The sequence below is a fragment of the Carettochelys insculpta genome, chromosome 13 (assembly GCF_033958435.1).
Source record: "Carettochelys insculpta isolate YL-2023 chromosome 13, ASM3395843v1, whole genome shotgun sequence".
NCBI classification, from domain to species: Eukaryota; Metazoa; Chordata; order Testudines; family Carettochelyidae; genus Carettochelys; species Carettochelys insculpta.
This window is the reverse complement of record NC_134149.1, coordinates 24851584-24871001: the sequence shown is the minus strand read 5'-3', so window position 1 is coordinate 24871001 and position 19418 is coordinate 24851584. Positions and strand designations below refer to the sequence as shown.

General features: G+C 44.5%; 1 protein-coding gene across 3 annotated transcripts in view; it reads left to right on the top strand.

Annotated features, from left to right (window-relative positions):
- OPHN1 (oligophrenin 1) overlaps window positions 1-19418 on the top strand; it is a 140823-nt gene that overhangs the window by 51695 nt on the left and 69710 nt on the right. For all 3 annotated transcript variants that reach the window (XM_075007783.1, XM_075007784.1, XM_075007782.1), the window contains 2 exons: window positions 6737-6832; window positions 14174-14235. In XM_075007783.1, coding sequence (XP_074863884.1) covers window positions 6737-6832; window positions 14174-14235 — 158 coding nt within the window. The remainder of the gene's footprint in view (window positions 1-6736; window positions 6833-14173; window positions 14236-19418) is intronic.

Genomic DNA, 19418 nt, shown 5'->3' with positions numbered 1-19418 from the left:
CCCACCCCTCCTGGGGGCAGGGACCCAGGCCGCCCTCCCACCTTGCCACCTGGCCCAAGCTTTATGCATGTGTTAACTTTAGTAACACCAGTAGGAAGAAAACCTACGTGGCCAGAAAGCGGTGGAATCTGGCAACCCCATGTGTGGGCAATGGTACACAGAATGTCTTTGGGCCACACATAGAAATGCACAGGCTGCGGGTTACCCATCGCCGCTTCACTGACCAAGGCAGGGTGTTGAACTGATCTCAGAGGAAACCACACCCTTTTTTCCTTCGCTAGCAGAGTGGTTGGTCTTGTTCCTAGGCTTTGAGAGGCTGAATGGGAAATGGGAAGCTACTGGTGACGATTTCCTTGGACTCTCTCCCCTCCTCTTCCTGCATTAAGCAAATTATACAGCACTCAGACCCCAGAAGTTCCAGTAAAATGCTGTTCTTGTTAAGCACCAGTGAAACAGCCCACCTGAAGAAATGACAAACCCAGCCTTATACCTTGGCTCTGAGATAGGCCTGGATTGTCCTTTCCATTTTACAGCTGGGCAAACTGAGGCACCAAGACCTCCACAAGTCTGTCAAAAAGCAGGAATTCGCACCCAGGTGTCCCATTGTACTCATCAGCTCCTCCCAGTAAGATTAGGATTTCAGCTAGTACTGCAGTCAGCCGATTGTTAAGGTCTATAAGTGTAGCCAGGGAGTGCAATGTCATTGTGTGCTTTCTGGCATTGAAAAGAGCATGGACTATGCTGGGTTCAGGAGAGCAAATTTACAATACTGATAGTGAGGGACCTTGACTACACAGCTGCGTTGTAGGCAGGGGGGACCAGCTTATCCCACTGATGGCTGCACTAAAAACCTCTGAGATAGTATTTAAGAGGAATCACTTGGTTTTGATCTAGAATTGAGCATTAGCAAAACAGGAGCAGCAGCAGGGAAAAACAACTGAACCCAAAAGACAGTTGCCAGATGGCTAGTGGCTCTGCAGGGTGGCACAGAGGGAAGAACTTGGCAGATACTGCCCAATCCCCAGCTGAAATCCCTGCACAGCTGAGTCGCAGCTTACTGCTTTTCCTAGTTTGTCAAGCATGTAGAATGTGAATTATTCTCTCCCTTCCAGAGGCAGAAGGGGCCAGATGTACGTGAGGCCTCTGGAGGTGGAAAGTTGATTGTGTAAGTTGACTTGGATCATTGACAAGTTGGATTTAAGCTGTGTGGAACATCACTGTGTTAACAGCCTGGCTCAGCATGAGAGAGAGGAGCTGGATTCTGCTTTAATTACTACACCCCCCTTTGTACTCAGAGTTCTCAGAAAATGAGGAAGGATGAAGCAGCCTGAAGTGGAGCAGAGGGCATCTGATTAAACTCTGGACTACCCTTCCTTTCTTCCCTAGTTTCCTCTTCATGAATTCAGCTATTAGCTAGTAAAACCCAGAGACCAGGCCAATGGAAATTTATTCGTAATGTTCCCTTATCCTGCCTCTAGATACAGCTAGTGTTTTTGCCTTTGCTTGCTGAAGACACACCAGAGGAAAGTGGTGATAAAAATGTATGCAAATCTGTACCAATTTTGTCTCTGATTTGGAGAGGTAAATGTGTCTGGTGAACCCTTTCTCTCTGCTGAAGCCTAGCAGGGGAAACAGAATCAGCTGCATATTTTTGCACCTGCTGCTATCCTAAAAGATTTTTCAAAACTGTTTGTGGTCACCTGCATTGTGGCCAAGATTTAAGTTACTTTCTGTTTCACCAGCGTACAGGGCTGCTTGAAGGAAAACATGAATTTCACAGCATATAGTCAGTGAATCACAAACACCTTCACCATATCACACCTGTCCTTCCTTTTGAATGCACTTACAAACCAACTTTTAAATGTGTTCTTGACTGATCTATCACTAGTTGAACTCTGATCTCATTCTAACACCAGTAGAGTGAAAGAGTCTAATATTTTAGTAAAGGAAAAGATTTTGCCCATCATTTAAGGCCCCATATTAAGGACCTGAGAGAATAGGGATTTGGTGGTTGAACTCTACTTTCTAAATGCACTACATATCTAAAATATCCCTGTCAGTGCTCAGCTACTAAGATGATAGGCACCTGGAACAAGCCTTAGATTTTTTTGGTTAAAATGTCCCAAACACCACCCAAAATTAGTAATTTCACCAAAGCCACCATTCCATCTAACCCAAAGAATGCATCTAGATCTGCTGCTGTTTTATGCCAAGAAAATATATTGACAGAAGAATCCTGAAAGCAAGAGTTGTAAACAAGTGCCTCTGTTTTGCAGTGTGCATGCATCTGTGTGTGGGTGTTATTTTAATGCAGTTTAGCTTCACTTCAGTATGTATGTCCCTCATTTGTGGCCTCACTTTCTTATGGGGCTGATAGCCTAGACTTCAAAAAGTGGCCTCCAATGCTGGAAGTTTCAGCTTTTGAAGGCCAGCATGGAAGGCTAAGCTGTCAGCAGGAGATGAGACGCCTTGGCACCTGGGGGAAAAAAAAAATTGGGCACCCCCAAGAGGAGGGACCCCAGATGAGAAAATGCTTTGGAAATTGTGGCTTTCGGCATTAGAGGGGTTGCCTACATGTGGACATTGAGAAAAATTAATCCAAGTTAACCAAAGATGTGATTTTAAAGATGATCAGTTAATCTGCATTAAATGCCTGTGTGGATACTCTATTCAGAATTGAAGTGTCCTTTTCACTTGAATTTGGAATGAGAGTCTGTCTGCACAAGGGTTTAACACAATTTAATCAAGTTTAAATTCACATATTTAGTTAATTTCAGGAAGAATCCCTTGTACTCTACAGGAGAGCATGAACTGGAATTTATATCCTGCCCTTGTGCTCACAAAATCTTTAGTCTTCGGGAAGGTTTATAGCATGGATTCGAACTCTGTGCCTCAGAATTCCTTATAAAGGGTCCAGCCTGTAACTCTGCCTATAGCCCCTCCCTGAATTTCAGGAAAATTCTGATGTAAAGCAAGAAACGGAGTTAAGCCCACTTCCGCTTTGCTGTCTACACCACATTCCTTGTGGCAAACCAGGTCACGCACTTTCATTTGGTTAGCTTGTGTGCTTATTCTTACAGGGAGACCACAAAACGTAACCAGTAACGCTGAAGATTGACTCAGTGTGGTTCATCACATTGGTTACAATCTTTTTTTTTTTTTTATATATATATATATATATATATATATATATATATATATATATATACCATGAAATACTTTTAAGATCCTCTCTGTGCTTTTAATGCACGGACTCATTTTAGGACAATATTAATGGGACTAGGTAAAAATAAAGTCACTTGACTGTGCAGCTACTTGGTTACTCCTGCCACCTCCTTATTGTATTGATTCTTCCAGGATGCAGAACTTGCAATTTTTGTAGAGTAGTTGGTACCAGTGGCCTCTGTTGCTCTAATCATGACAGATCACTTTGCAGTTTGGGTTTTCTTTTTCTGAGTGTTTTTTCTCCTTCCATCCTGGGCTCCTCTGCAGAAGTGCTCAGTTGAATTTAAAATAATGGTGTAGCTGACAAAAATGCAAAGCAGACACATAATGACTAGCAATGTCTTCATCACTGGGAGAAAAACAAGCCAACGGACTGCCTGAAAGTGCTTTGGAGAGTTCAGTGAGAGAACCCCTGGCTTATCAAGCCCAGGTGTTTCACTATGTGGTTTGTCCATAGAACTGTATGTTAATCTGTTTGTGATGCCCTGCAAAAGTCAGTATCATTTTGAAAGGTGATTTTTTTATTTTATTTCCCAAATGGGCAAACTTGTAGAAATATTGCCCCAAATGGCAATTATATCTACAGCTATTTATTGCTCTATTAAAAAAAAAAAAAAACCCACTCAGAAGAATACATTCATCTACCCAAAAATATTTGTTCTACAGGTTAAACTTCTCTAGTCTGGCATTCTCTCATCCAGCAATGTCCGACGTCATTTTAGTTAGCCAGACGACCATATATCATGGATATGATCAGGTTTCCCGTGGTCTCATGAAGTTTGTTTATAGTCACCAGTTTTGGCTCTCAGTGTTCTGTGCTGTTTCTTAGATCTAATTTACCCCTAAATGTCTTCTTAGAGCCCAGTAAGCAGTGGAAGTGTTGGTAACGCTGCTGGAAAATATTGACCTCCCATGGTCTGGCAAACTCTCTCGTTTGGCGCCAGTATTAATTTTCTTCTCATCAAATACAAAACATGCAAATAGTATCTTAAACATAGGCAGCAGTTTTCTCAGACCTTGTCTAGACAGTTAGCTTATGGCACTCTGGGGTACACTGCTACACTGAGTCCTGCACTACCTCTCATGGATTAGCTGGCCATGAGCAGCTGCTGATTTTTATTAATTAGGATCAAAGTACATTCGTGAACTATTTAATGCACCTCAGCAGGATGCACACAGTCTGCAGCAGACGAGCCTGGGGCAGATTCGCGCTCCAGCTTGCTGCAACTTAAATGTTAGCCTTCATCAACCTCAGGAGCTGGGCTTTATGATGTTTCTGCTAGATACCTTGCAGCAGGACAGGTATATCGATGCAGCTGTACCTCTGTGAGATCTCTCATGTAGCTGCTGTCAGCTGACGAGCAAGAGCTCACCTGTCAGTATAGCCGTGTCTACACGTGCACGCTACTTCGAAGTAGCGGCATTAACTTCGAAATAGCGCCCGTCACGGCTACACGTGCCAGGCGCTATTTCGAAGTTAACTTCGACGTTAGGCGGCGAGACATCGAAGTTGCTAAACCCATGAGGGGATAGGAATAGTGCCCTACTTCGACGTTCAACGTCAAAGTAGGGACCGTGTAGTCGTTGCGCGTCCCGCAACTTCGAAATAGCGGGGTCCGCCATGGCGGCCATCAGCTGAGGGGTTGAGAGACGCTCTCTCTCCAGCCCCTGCGGGGCTCTATGGTCACCGTGGGCAGCAGCCCTTAGCCCAGGGCTTCTGGCTGCTGCTGCGGCAGCTGGGGATCCATGCTGCAGGCACAGGGTTTGCAACCAGTTGTCAGCTCTGTGTATTTTGTGTTGTTTAGTGCAACTGTGTCTGGGAGGGGCCCTTTAAGGGAGCGGCTTGCTGTTGAGTCCGCCCTGTGACCCTGTCTGCAGCTGTGCCTGGCACCCTTATTTCGATGTGTGCTACTTTGGCATGTAGACGTTCCCTCGCAGCGCCTATTTCGATGTGGTGCCGCGCAACGTCGAAGTTGAACATCGACGTTGCCAGCCCTGGAGGACGTGTAGACGTTATTCATCGAAATAGCCTACTTCGATGTCGCTACATCGAAATAAGCTACTTCGATGTAGGCTTCACGTGTAGACGTAGCCTATAACTCAACTAGCCCCAAAGAGCAGTGGTAGCAACTCTCCCCCTGACGTACTGCTGTGCACATTCAGACCTGACAAGCGGAGGAATCGGAGGAGGCAGCTGCCTTGGGGGCCATCAATACAGAAGGCCCAGGGCTCCTAGCTGCTGTTGGTGCTACTGTGGCAGTAGCAATAGCTGGAACCCCAGGCCTTTTAAAACCCCTTCAGACCATCACATGGTGCACTCCGGGCAGCTTTGAGGGCTGGCAGCCCCTTCTGCCTGAGGCCCTACCCTTTCCAGGACCACAGAGCCTCACAGGGACCCAACAATGCTGCTACTTAGACCGGCGAAGCTCATGTAATTCAGGGGTGTTTTTTGCACAACATAAATTTTGCTGACAGACACGGTAGTCCTTTTCAAAATCAGGCCACTTGGGCCATGTCTACAACAGGCCCACCAACGAGTGGTGGCAAAGAGGGCAGTTGCCCTGAGGCCTGGCAATACAAAAGGGCCCAGGGCTCTCGGAAGTTGCTGCCACTCCTGCAGTAGTGGTGACAGCTGGGGCTCTGGGCCCTTTAAATCACTGCCAGAGCACTGCGTGATATCTGCAGGTAGTGCTGAGAGCTGGGGAGTGCACGCCATGGTCTGGGCAGCACTGGGTCCTGGCCTCCCCAGCCCCGTCCTGTCGGGGGGGCACAGAGTCACCCAGCTCAGGGACCCAGTGAGGCTGTCAGACCTGCTGGTCTACACTGGTTATCTTTTCACTCCATTGGGAGCTGTCAGGGGCTCAGTACTTTGTAAAATAAAAGCAGCTATGTAACTTGCTTAACTTACGTTTTTGAAAGTCTTGGTTTAAAATGTCAGGCAGGGTAGTGCTCCTGTGTTTGATAGCAAGTCTTGAGCAAATCTAGAGCGTTATTTTGAAGTACACCCTGGGTGACAGCATGGGCAAATCCTCAGCCGACGTAAATCAGAGTAACTCCATTGATTTGACTAGAGCTCTCTTATCTATAGTAGCCGACAATCTAACTATACTGTTCAATTTACATTTTATTCATTGGCTAACCTCTGGTCCCTATAAACAATACTCATGATGCCAAATTCTCTGAATGTATCCCCACATGGTGAACAGCATATTCGAGCTGGCACATTTCTACTGAAGAAAACTTCTTATGTTCATCAACAGGCTATTTGGAGCATCAATTGCCTGAGATTTGTTGCATCTACTAATATTGCAGGTGAATTTTCAGAGACTCATTGAAATTGGAGTCCCTAATATGCACATTTGTCTTTTTTAGTTTTCCAAGTGCACAGATTTCTGTCCTGTGTCTCTTTTTTAACCCATTTACTGTAAATCTCCTTGTCCAATGTTTATTTCTTAAAATTTAACTCACCACTCCTATGCATTGATTCAACCTTCAATTCTTCCTTTTCCAGATTACTCTTATGCCGTGCAGAAATTCTCTCAAACTCTACAGTCATTTCAGTTTGACTTTATTGGGGACACGCTAACAGATGATGAGATTAATATCGGTAAGTGCTTTTGCTTTCAATACAGCTTTGCAGCTACCTTGAAAAGTATACTGTATCTTCTTTTTACCATTAGACTGCATAGTACAGTCTAGAATTGACAACTGCGTTTTGATCCTTACAAACAACCAGGAGTCATGTTTCAATCTGGTTTATAATGAATGCATGGGTCTCTTATAATTGAGTCACACATATGGTTTATAGCACACCTAGTAAGTCTTCAAGTATTCACGGTTAGAATCTGATTCACAGTCCTGTAGGTTAATTTTCACCTGGTAGCTTTTACAACTCTAAGGTTACGTCTACACTAGCCAAAAACTTCGAAATAGCCATTTCGAAGTTTACTAATGAAGCGCTGAAATACATCTTCAGCGTCTCATTAGCATGCGGGCGGCCGCGGCACTTCGAAGTAGGTGGGGTCCTTTCGAAAAGGAGCCCCGTCTGGACGAGCTGCGTCAATTTCGAAGTCCCCTTATTCCGATGAGCAGATGGGAATAAGGGGACTTTGAAGTAGGCGGGGTCCTTTCGAAAATTAGCCCCATCTGGATGAGCCGCGCGGCGGCGAGGCGCGTCAGTTTCGAAGTGCCGCGGACGCCCGCATGCTAATGAGGCGCTGAATATGTATTTCAGGACTTCATTAGTAAACTTCGAAATGGCCATTTGTATGGCCATTTCAAAGTTTTTGGCTAGTGTAGACACAGCCTAGTACTCCTCCTTAACGCCAAAGATTGCTGGATTACTGCAGATTGTTTCCAGTGAGGCTCTCCATTGCACTCAATACCCTGTAGATGTCCTCTTCAACCTGCTGTTGCATGTTGACTTACTCTTATTCTTTGTCTGGGTCAGACAGTGTGAGTCAGCCTGGTTCAGAAAACACAGCCAAGTGCTCTAATAGTATTCCTATGTCTAAATGTGCTGGGGTTTAACGTGCTATATGTAAACCCCCTGGGGGCCTAGAATCAACACCAGCCTATGACCCTCTTGGGAAGAAGATTAACATGCATTGTTACATTGAAAAAGACACAGAGTTTGCTCCTGAATATGCAGTTTTGTTGCGAACAGTCAGCAGCCTGCAGAGCTTCCCTGATCTCAAAACGTCCGTTTCTGGTTTGGCTTCCATGTATTTTATTTTCCTGCCAACCCTAGTGAATTCTTTGTCATTTAAACATCTGCCTACTGCATCCAGGGAGCTAAAAGTAATGGACTAAGCTTCCTCAGAAGGCGTTTTTAGAATTCATCTGCTCTTGGATGTGGAGCTAGCAATTTTCAAGTCTGGGAACTGTTGTTGTGGTGAAACCAATACGCAAGGGCTCCATAAAATATGCAGGAAGTCCTTAGCAATGCTGGAAACATCAGCAAACCACAGGAAATTGGATAGTACAGGTTGAACCTCTCTCATATGGCACACTTGGGACCTGATCTGTGCCAGACAGGAGAATTCACTGGATCACAGGAGGTCAATATTATCTAGCACATTACTAAAATGTCTACTGCTTACTGAGCTCTTTGAAGACATGGAGGGGTAAATTACAGCTGAATAACAGCACAGAACACTGAGAGCCAGGTCTGGTGGCAGGAAACAAATGTTATGGGACAACAGGCAACTTGGCCATGCCTATGATAAGTGGTCGTCTAAAATCATGCTGGATTATGGGTGTTGCCGGATGACAGAGTCCCGGATTAGAGAGGTTCAACCTGTACTGCCTGTGAAAGTTCTCTTGGATGATCCATGCACAATTTATGATCCTAGAGCTCGATCCTGCAAAATCCCACTCTCTCTGTGGCAACTGAGAGTGTTCAGCATTTGTAGGATTGGGAGCATAGAGAGGACACTAGATAACCTACTAATGCAATTTCTAGCCGAAGTCACATTATTGTTTAACTGGGCCCAGAAGTGTGAGAATGTCAATGTGGAGAGGGATTCTGTGAGCCACCCTGAGAGGGGGCAGGAGGAAGGAAGGAGGGAAAGACTGGCTCTTTGTAAGTGCTGCGCAGCAGATTGTGGTTTGCCCTTCAGAATCTGATTTCTTTCAGCATAAAGCTCCTAAGAAAAATCTGCTGAAAAAGAGAGTCTGAGTTCAACTCTAATGGAAAAAGAGGTATTGAATTTCCAAACTCATGTGACGTTGGGTAATGGAGAGGAAAACAGTAACTATAAATCAGTCCTACTGGGAACGGAAGGATCTGAGGCAAAGAGCCATCCAAGAAGCAAGTGTCTCTTTTCTGTCAATCCAAAAGAAGTTTCCAGCTCATTAGCCCGGTCTGAATGTGTAGCCTGTCTGCCCACCACTCTGGAGTGGCCATGGAGGAAAGGGAACAGAGCCCCTTCATCAGTTAGACTGGGGATGTTCGCACTGCTGCTGCATCTGCTCAGTGGAGCACCTGTTCTGTGGATAAAGAGAGCTTCAGTTTCCAGAGCCGTTAGGCTGGCACCTTTCCCCAAGAACTAGGTGCCCTGCAACAGTAAAGCATTTGTTCTGAGTGGCTTGGAGGGTGAGAACCATTGAGGAATTATAAACCCTGTATAAGGTTTTTGGAAACAGACTTAGGAAGGAGGAGGATAGGATGAGATCTTGGGCCATACACAATTAAGCAACAGCAAATAATTGTGAATCAAGGAAGCTATATTTAAGAAGATCTTCTGTGATTACACAGCCAGAAGTGTGGTTTTGTTTCTACTTCCAGACCAGTTCCTTCGCTCACTCCCTGACGGGTGAGACAAAAAATGCTTCTTGAAAATCTCTCCCTTGCCTGGCCCCGACATTTCAGCAGAAGCTTTGTTTTACTTTTGACATGATGGCTTGTAATCAGTGTCAGGACTCTCCTCGTGCACAGGGTCTGGTAGCTGAGAGATGTGCTTTGCAGAACTAGGGGCACCGTATACAAATCCACAGAACATGTTTTAATCATGGGACCGCTCTTGCCCTGTAAGTGTGAACAATGTTGCACTTGTTATGGAAGCACATAGCAAGGCCTGTGCTCTTTATGAACTCAAGCAGATTTGAACAAAGCTAAAACACTTTGTTATAAAATGATGCAGTTGAATGCTTCAAATGCAACTCAGCAGGTGCACGCATTTTTGGGTGGTGACTGACGTAGATGGAGCTTTCCCTTGAGGTGATTGAATTGCTTTTGACATGTCTTTTTTGCATAGTTTTGCATGACTTATATGTCCGTGTCACTGAACAGCTTCAGCAACATAAAGCCAGGTCTTCGTGTACCTCTGTCAGTCAGGCAATAGGTGTAGCTCACTGGACACACACAGGCTACATCTACACTACCAAAAACTTCGAAATGGCCACGCAAATGGCCATTTCACAGTTTACTAATGAAGTGCTGAAATACATATTCAGTGCCTCATTAGCATGCGGGTGGCGGCAGCACTTTGAAATTGACGCGGCTCTTCCAGACAGGGCTGCTTTTTGAAAGGACCCTGCCGACTTCGAAGTCCTCTTATTCCCATCTGCTCATAGGAATAAGGGGACTTCGAAGTAGGCAGGGTCCTTTTGAAAAGGAGCCCCATCTGGACGAGCCGCGCGGCGGCGAGCTGCATCAATTTCGAAGTGCCGCAGCCACCCGCATGCTAATGAGGCGCTGAATATGTATTTCAGCGCTTCATTAGTAAACTTCGAAATGGCCATTTGCATGGCCATTTCAAAGTTTTTGGCTAGTGTAGACACGGCCACAGTGAGGCTATTTTTGAGAGCGGAGCATAGACTGCCACCTTTGTTCACAAATCACGGTTCAGTCCCCTACCCATGCCTACATCACAAGTGGATTAAGAAAGATAACGTTTTTGAAGAGACATATATTGGGGGGTTATTTCTTTGTTTTGTTCTTACCTATTTAGGGTTTGTTTTTCATTTTTTCCCCAAATATAAGACCTGAATTTTGACTTTTTTAAAATGAAAGCTGAGATTCTCATGCATTCATGTGCTTCTGGGCACTGGGGTTCAAAATATCACATATATGATAAGAAATATAAAATAAGGGGGGCTAGCATCACTTAGGCATTAACAAAATCCTTACTAACTGCACTACCTAATGAACATTTGGGAGAATGGGTATCTTTGCTGAAGTTTCAGAAATCCTTTACCCTGCCGTCTCTGCTAGTATATGGCAGCTCTCATGCACAGGACTGGGATCCTCAAAAGCTTTGCAATAAAACTGGGGAGGCCTGGCCTGAAATTCTTCTATAACTTAAAGGGGGAGGAAAAAATGGCAAACGCTTTTTGTGAAAAGCAAATCATTGAAAAGAGCAACACAACTTTTCAAGCCTTCTTTGCATGCCATAGAGGAGCAAAAAGTCCACAACTGTGATTTAAAAAATAATTTGCATCTGCCTTTTAAATAGTGTAACTGGGCCTGTTCTTCCACTGACACTGAGTAAAGTGTTTGGATAACTCCAGTTGTTGCCTTGGGAGGTGTAAGCATGAACCTCCCTGTGGAGCAAGAAAAGAACAATTCCATGAGGTTTTTAGCTGCTCACATTTTGGCCACCACTTTAGGGATTTATGGCATTTTTCTGCAGTGATGACCACTCCCACCCTGGCCCTAGCATTCATTTTCCCAGCACCTAACCTCTTGGAACCTGTAGATACTTCCAATGTTATATAGCCATTGGTGACCATGCTGAATGATAGCAAACCTCAGCTCCTGGGCCAGTAGTAGATGATGACCATCCCAGCCAGCCTGGAGCTAGGTGTTGAGGAACTTAAAGTTTTCCATTTTGGGGGAGAACTTGGAATCAGAAAGGTGCTGTTTTGATGAGAACAGTGGAATTAGCATATCACAACATGGTGTTTTTTCTTTTTTCTCCCCGTCTCAGCAGTCATACAGTAAATCCCACCACAATACCTAACATCCCTTCATTTGCTGGGCAGTTGAACATAAGAACGTCCATACTGGATCAGACCAAAGGTCCATCTAGCCCAGTATCCTGTCTGCCAACAGTAGCCAGTATCAGGTGCCCCAGAGGAGGTGAACCGAAGACAATGATCAAGCGATTTGTCTCCTGCCATCCATCTCCCACCTTTGACAAAAGGCTGGGCACCATACCTTACCCCTTGCTAATAGCCATCTATGGACCTAACCTCCAAATATTTATCAAGCTCTTTTTTAAACTCTGTTAGAGTCCTGGCCTTCACAGCCTCCTCTGGTAAGGAGTTCCACAGGTTGACTGTGCGCTGTGTGAAGAAAAAGTTTCTTTTATTAGTTGGTGCTACAGCTAGTTATTTTAACAAAAAAAAATGGACAGACTTCCTGAGCTACTGCTAAGATACCTATGTCCTTCTGAATGCTGAGTAGAGTGCTTACAAGGAATGGATGGTGCACACATTCTGCAAGACAAGATAATGGCGTGCAAGTTGCCCTGTACGCACGGATGCAGCCTCTTCCATTTTTGGCACGTTGCTAAGGAGGGATGTTCCAAACCACCGTTAACATAGAGCAGTTTTTAGAGTTATTTCCTTTGATGCTGTTCCTGCTCAGGGCTGTGACTTTTTGTTTTGTTAAAAGCCAAAAGTTCTCTAAAAATTTCTTTAGAGGGTTAATTTTCCAGTCACCTTTGTTGTGGATAGTTGGGTAAGTATATACTCATCTGGAGTAAAAGACTGTTAACACACACAGTGGTGAGTGTAAATAGAGGTCAGTAGGAATTCCTGCAGAGTTTATGGACAGGTCCTCTCCACTGGGCTTTGTGAAGTATTTCACACCCAACAGGTTGGGCTTGACCATTTCTTGTGTCCATTAGAGCAGCGTCTGCATATTAGAATTTGCATATTAGAATTAAATTCTCCCACTGTGTTGCTCTGGTGTTCAAGACAAAGGAGTCCAGCTGAACAGCAAATAAGACCAAACTCGGAGGATTTCAAGGCACTGGCATATAGTGCTAATTCCTTTACTCCTATCACCGTCATAAACTTCTCCATTAGCATAGTTTGCACCTTAACTAGTTCCCTCTGATGCTTCCCCTCTCCGGGAGCATCAGATTTTTTCAAAGTCTTGGAGTGAAAATATGGAGCAGAAGTTCCAAAGTCATTGCTACAAGCAACTGCAACGGTTGAGAAAGGAAGTTCGGCATCTTTGGCAGCTAATCTCTAACTCCAACCTCTCCACCTAGTTGTGCTCCTCCCTCATTCGTGCCTCATGGGCCTTGACGGTGAAGTGTTCATACAGCATGGGAGAGGGGGAGGTGGTGAGGGTTATGCTGCATTGGCTTAGGAACTGTTGGAGTGGAGCATGGCCGTCTTCTGTCTACTAATCCCCTCAACAGTAGAAACAGAACACTGGGATTTTTCTCTCCCTTTTCCAGTCCTCTTTCCCTCCCTTCCATTATTTGTCTTGCTGACCTTGCTTGGTAACTTAGTTCATATGTTCCACCTCACTGGGCATGGAATATTTTTGCTTGATATCCCTGTTTACTCATGAGTTTCCTTGTTATTGTATAATTAACCAAATCAGACCAGCTGGAGCACTTTTTCCAGTTCCTCTGAGGCAAAGTTAATATGCTCTGATTACTTCTGCTATGTCACCTTGGTGACTTCTCACGTAGACGATATAAACACTGTGTCTTTGCATCCCAGAATGCGGACGTTAAAGTGATCATATCTATCCGCAGTATGAGGATGTGGCCTCATTAGCATTAGTCATAAGAAATGGAGGGGAATTTCACCTCATCTTTCTACAGGCCCAGGATTGGGGAGAAAAAGGAGCAGATTTCTTGGCTGCATTTTATTTCTTTCTGGTTAAATAAACACATCTCCATGAAAGACAAATCTCCATGTTGTTCCTGCCATAATGGAGCAGAGTTTGATAATAAGTAGCTGTGTCCTGCTGCTTCCGTGGTGGCTGATGGAGTCAGTGCTTTCTGCCTGAGGCAGCATTTCAGCCAAAGGACCTCACTAGTTCACCTCTCCTTGCAGTCCAGGGAGCAGCATTTATGTCAGTTGTGATCATGCTTTCCTACCGTGAATGATTCAGTGGTTGGTCAATGCTGAGGGAATGGGTGGAGGGCCTTCAAAGTGACAAAGATGCTGTGTAAGATTTTCAAAGTCCTTCATTAAAGTTGAAGTATAAAGCTTCCGACCTGCTGCTTAAACCCCAGAGGCAAATTTGAGTCATGGCTTTGCTGTAGATCATGGGTGAGAGAAAAGGAAAGCTTATATTTGATAGGATCTGGAAACAGCCAGCCAAGATAGGGTGTCAACCAGTAAAGCCCAGACTTTTCTTGGGCCCTGCTTGGAATGTTGTACTTATTGTGACGCACAGGAGGCTAAAATTCAACACTGATCTGGTCCAGGTTTGCACTTATTAATTGTTTGCTTTCTCTCTCTCTCTTCATAGCTGAATCCTTTAAGGAATTTGCAGAGTTACTTCAGGAGGTAGAACTTGAGAGATCAATGATGGTAAGGAGACCTGCCCCATACAGCTGCTGAGGGCTGGAACTCTCAAACTTTCTCCGAGCAAACACTTGACTTCTTTGGAATTCTCTGTTTAACTGCAAAACTTGATTTTGTTAACACATACCTTTGAAGGCCCTACAGTGTGGTAGGGATTACGCCTCTTTGTACCCTAAGCATAAATGTGCTACACAAAAGGATAGAAATGACTGTAAAAGGTCGGTGGCCAGGTAGGACTATATCATTGTCATAATGCTGTGTATTGGGGCCACAGAGAAATTCAGGTAATAGAATCTGCATCCTCTTCTAGAAAAGCACCAGTTTTCATCCTTGAGCTCAAAGGGTTCGCTCTTAGCTGTTTGACAGAAAAGGGCCTATGACACAGCTGCTCTTTTATTCCATTCTGTAAAGAGTAATTGTGCATATATTTTATATATTTGCACCCACAAGCTCTTTCACTACATAAAATAGGGTACAAATTTGACAAAGCTGTCATCAGACAACTCCAGGTAGGAAGAGCATCTGACATGCTGTTGCTTTTACAGGATGACGTATCGTCCCTAGGCTGATAGGCTGTCTCAAATTCCCCTCTCTGGTGCTTGATAATCAAGCAGGGCTGGAGAGGTTTTGATTGTTAATTGCTGCACATGCTGAGGGCTCCAGAGAGCTGATGGAATAATAAGCCTCTCTCATGGTTGCTTCTCTCTTTTGTAGTCTGTGAACGGAAATCTAACACTCCCGAGGTCTGACTCCACACTGCATTACCCATTTTTCTTACAGGGCAGCTCTGCAAGAGATAAGAATTGCACCCCAAATGCTACATAGAGCAGAATAAGGCTAATGCATCTCCAGTTTACCCTGCCTGTCCTGCAGTATATTCTCAATTGAAGATTCCTGGTTTTAGGTCCTGTGATCATGTGACTAGGTCTTCTTCAGATTTCACAGTCCTGTCTCAGCTAGCTCTGTTGTCCTTTCACAGTTCCTGGGTCTAGTTACAATGTGTAACTGCCAAACTGTGCAAGAAAAATACCAAGCGACCATGTATTCAGGAAACTCTTTCATGTCTGGCATTCTATCATCTGGAACTCTCAAATAACCATAAGTAAATTTGAGTTACATTTTCCATAAGTACTGTGTAGTGAAACTAAGTACAAGTAAATACAGCAAATACAGTATGTTTACAGTGTACAATACTACTGTTGTTTGGTAAAATACTCTGCATACATTTTTGTGTATTTCACAATATCTAATCTTGTTTTTCTTTAGTATTATGCATTGCTAGATATACCTCTCTGTTATCCAGAATATTAGAATATCCAGCAACTTCCCAGTCCTGCAGCTGCTGGATATGAAAAAGTTCACTGTACTGAGATTGCTATTGTCTCAAGGCTGTGGGCTGGGAGTGCTGAACGGATGGTGTCAGACCTCACTCTTCTGGCCTGTAGAAGAGGTGATAGTCTCTAAGTAGGATGCCATAGTCTCTACCATTGCTACTGTGCTGGACCTTGAAGGTGAAAGGAAACCAGGAGCTTTGTAGGGCTTCCAAGGGGTGTGGACTGACCCCCTCAAGGGCTCTCTTTTGATCCAGCCAAACTGGAATATTGACCTTCTGCTCTGAATGCTCCAAAGCTAATGGAGGGCTGTGCGAGGAGAGAGTGCTCTGGTTCTGCAGTGTAAAGGAGTTCTGGGGGAAGGGAGATGGGTCCCCTTCAGTTTGTCAGGCCATCATTCCATCAGCAGGATTTGGACACTGAGCAGCCAAGGGCATACCAAAGCCACCTGAAGGGTCTCTGAAGGGTTTCCTCTTCGCTCTGGAAGCAGCTGAGTTCTGATGGCACCAACTGGGCCATGGCTGGGATCAATCTGTTTCACACGCCACTTGGTCACATAGACCAAGGGTAAAATGTGAAGTAACGCGTTTCTGCTTTTTGGTAAGGGAGCCATTGTCCCCCTGTCCTCCTGTCTCCTGGCATGCATCTCCAGCAGATGATTCACTCCTTTATGTCTCTCATTACATTGTGTCCCTTTGTCTCCAGACCTACTCAGTCATTTATTGAAAGCTGGCTCCCTATTTCACACACATTCCAGGAAAAACATGAATGTTAGAATCAGTGGAAGCCTTTCAGGGCATGCCAGGAATTCACTGTTTGGCTCTTCTCCACCGCTCCCCACTATAATGATGAAAGAACTCCACCCATGCCATCTGGCTGAACTAGAGGGTGAGGGACATCTATATCTCTGAGGTGCCAGGACTGTGTTTTCTGTGGTTCTAGAGGCTGGCAGGGGTCTGTGTAACAGATGGCAAAGAACTAGCAACAAATTGAAAGAAGGCAACAAGAATTATTTGCATTTCACCACAGATATGGCGGGCACCTTTATCGTATGTGGGAGGATGGAGGAAATGAAAACAGCCAAGACCCTATCAACTGGAGGCTTTTTAGATTACTGAAAAGTTTTTGTTGATTTTTTTTTTCTGTCCTTGGTGAATTATTTATTAGAGCCAGCCTTTTTTACAATATCACATTTATTTTAAAAAATCTGTAAGTTTTATGTAAGTCACTGTCCTCTCATAAGTTTCTTTGTAGATGTTTCCACAACTTTTGGTTTTTGTGGATAGGGTTGTTAACCCTAAGCCAACCCCTTTCGCCTCAGGGAGAGGTGATCCAAATTGTCTGGTTGCTACCCTTTGATCCGTCCAGTTTGGGTGACCCTTCCAGGAGCTGTAGCTCCCTCTGGCTTAGCTCTCCGGGTCACTGAGACACACAACCACCTCACCAAGACAAGGAATGGACCATGGGGTGGCTTCAACCCATTACTCCCTTAAAAGAAATAAATATTTTCCTCATGAATTACAGTGCAAGTGGAAAATGAAATCCTTAGAGAATGAATGTTCTGGTATACTAAAAGACTTCAAATCACAAGCTACAAACATTCATAAACAGATGTCTGAGGTACATCCTTCACATTATATGGTAAGACTTAGTCACAAATGAGGAGCTTTGGAACAGAGCAAGATGCGAACCACTGGATGCTCAAATCAAGAGAAGAAAGTGGGGATGGCTAGGCCACACTCTCAGAAAACCATCATCCAGCATAGTCCGTCAAGCTCTCAGATGGAACCCACAAAGAAAATGCAAAAAAGGAAGACCTCAGACAACATGGAGAAGATCTACTGAGATTGAAAGACAACAACTGTGGTATTTCTGGGGTCAGCTAGAAGTTTCATCCCAAGACAGAATGAGAGGGAGACTTGTAGATGGCCTGTGTTCCACCCAGAGTACAAGGGTTTAAGTCAAGTCAAGTCACTGTCCTCTCATACTGTCTTCTGTGCTCAGTTACCAATTAATTGGTGTCCTGGCAAAGCTTGAACAGTTCTGAGTGTGTCTTTCTCCCTTCCCTTTCTTAGCCAGCAGGGGACAGAGTTATCCCTCAATGGTTAGGGTTGAGTTGGGGACAGTGACACATGGTAGAATATAATTTCCCCTCTAGGACTGCAGGAGAAGAGTCCCAGAGCATGCCTGATGAAGACAGCCTTCCATGAACATAATGGGTCAGGAAATTTGAGACCAGCTTTTTTTAATCATTGTGGCTTTTGTCACAGGTTTCTTCTGGATGGCCATTTGGAATAGCCTTGCTGTCCAGGCACCTGCTTTCATGCTGCTTTGGACTGGGCCTCATCAAAAGGCACGACCTTAATTTATTTACTTGAGAGCCGCATGTTAAATCTGCACCTCTCTGCACATTTTGCTTATTGCAGTCAGAAAAGCTGGATCTGGAAACTGAGGGGTGTTTTTTCCTTAAAAAAAGTGTACTACCATGGATGTGACACAAACCTTCTGCTCTTCCCTCTCTGCACACTTTATTTTGGCTCATGTTGTGCCTGTGGGGAGCAATTCTCACCCTTCTTGAGGTGATATCTTGGGCACAAATTACTGTGGGAGGCTGGTTTAGAAAACCAGCTCATTTAGGTCTGATGCAATCATGCCCTAGGAATGCCAACTTTCCTGTTCACTTAGAAATGTTGGCAAAGGGCCATGCTCTTGGCTCAGGGATCATATTCATATGTTCACACATCCATCGCATTCAGGAATCCTCATTCAATACTTCCAGTGCAAGAGAGACAGATGCGATAATGGAAAACCAGGACTGGAGCAACAGCTTTGCTGAGCGGTGCTTCTTCTGCCCTGTTGCTCCCTGTTAGGTCGGGTAGGGATCAACGTAGAATTCCAAAGATGGAGCCAACCTGTCCTGACTTTGCCAACAATGAGCAGTCTGAGTTAAAAGGAGTTTGCAGACATGAGTGTGGATGAGTCATGCACTATATAATTTGCTTCCTTCTTTTGGTGTTTTCTTTTTCCCTGAGAAAAGTAAACAATCAGCCTTGCCTTCTTCAGGATGCTTCTAGTTTGTGTTTGCAGAGCAGCAGGCATTCCTGTCAGCCCAACGTGTGAGTGGTGGTCAGCTAATGCCATATGCAAGAGGGCAGGTCACTATTTGTAGAGGTGCCCCGTACATCTTCAAAAACTCCACATTATGGTAACCTGATAGCATGGGTGAAAAAAGTGGGACAGTGTTTTTTCAGGAGGTGGTGGGGGTAAAGTTGCATATGTAAGACACAATACTTAATATTGGGATGGTCCCAATAATATCCGGACATCTGGATACCCTATCCTCAATTGCAGGGATTCTCCTTCCAGCTGAGCAGCTTGGCTGCCTAGCAGAGCAGTGATCAGAGAAGTGTTGTTCATGGAAAACAAAAAGTCATTTGAAATGAAGGGCAGAGAGGGACCACGAGAAGTCAAGCCCAGCTTCCTCTTGCTGAGGGAGGAGCTAGTAAACCTAAACCATCCATGTCAGGTGTTTGTCCAACCTGTTCTTAAAAAGCCTCCAGTGATGAGGATTATATAGCCTCCCTTGGAAGCCTGTTCTAGAGCTGAGCTATTCTTATAATTCAATTTTTGTCCTAATAGCTAACTTGAAGCTTTTGTTGAGTATAGTTTTTCAACCACTTGTGGACCCACGTTATAGTATTTTTCGCTTATTCTAACAATGTCACGTGGTACTATGTCAAAATCCTTACTAAAATCAAGATGCAACATGTCTTTCTGCCTGTCTGTCTGCCCAGTAGCCCAGTGAAAGTAAGCAATTAGACTGGTTTGGCATGATTTTGTTCTTGATAAATCCATGAT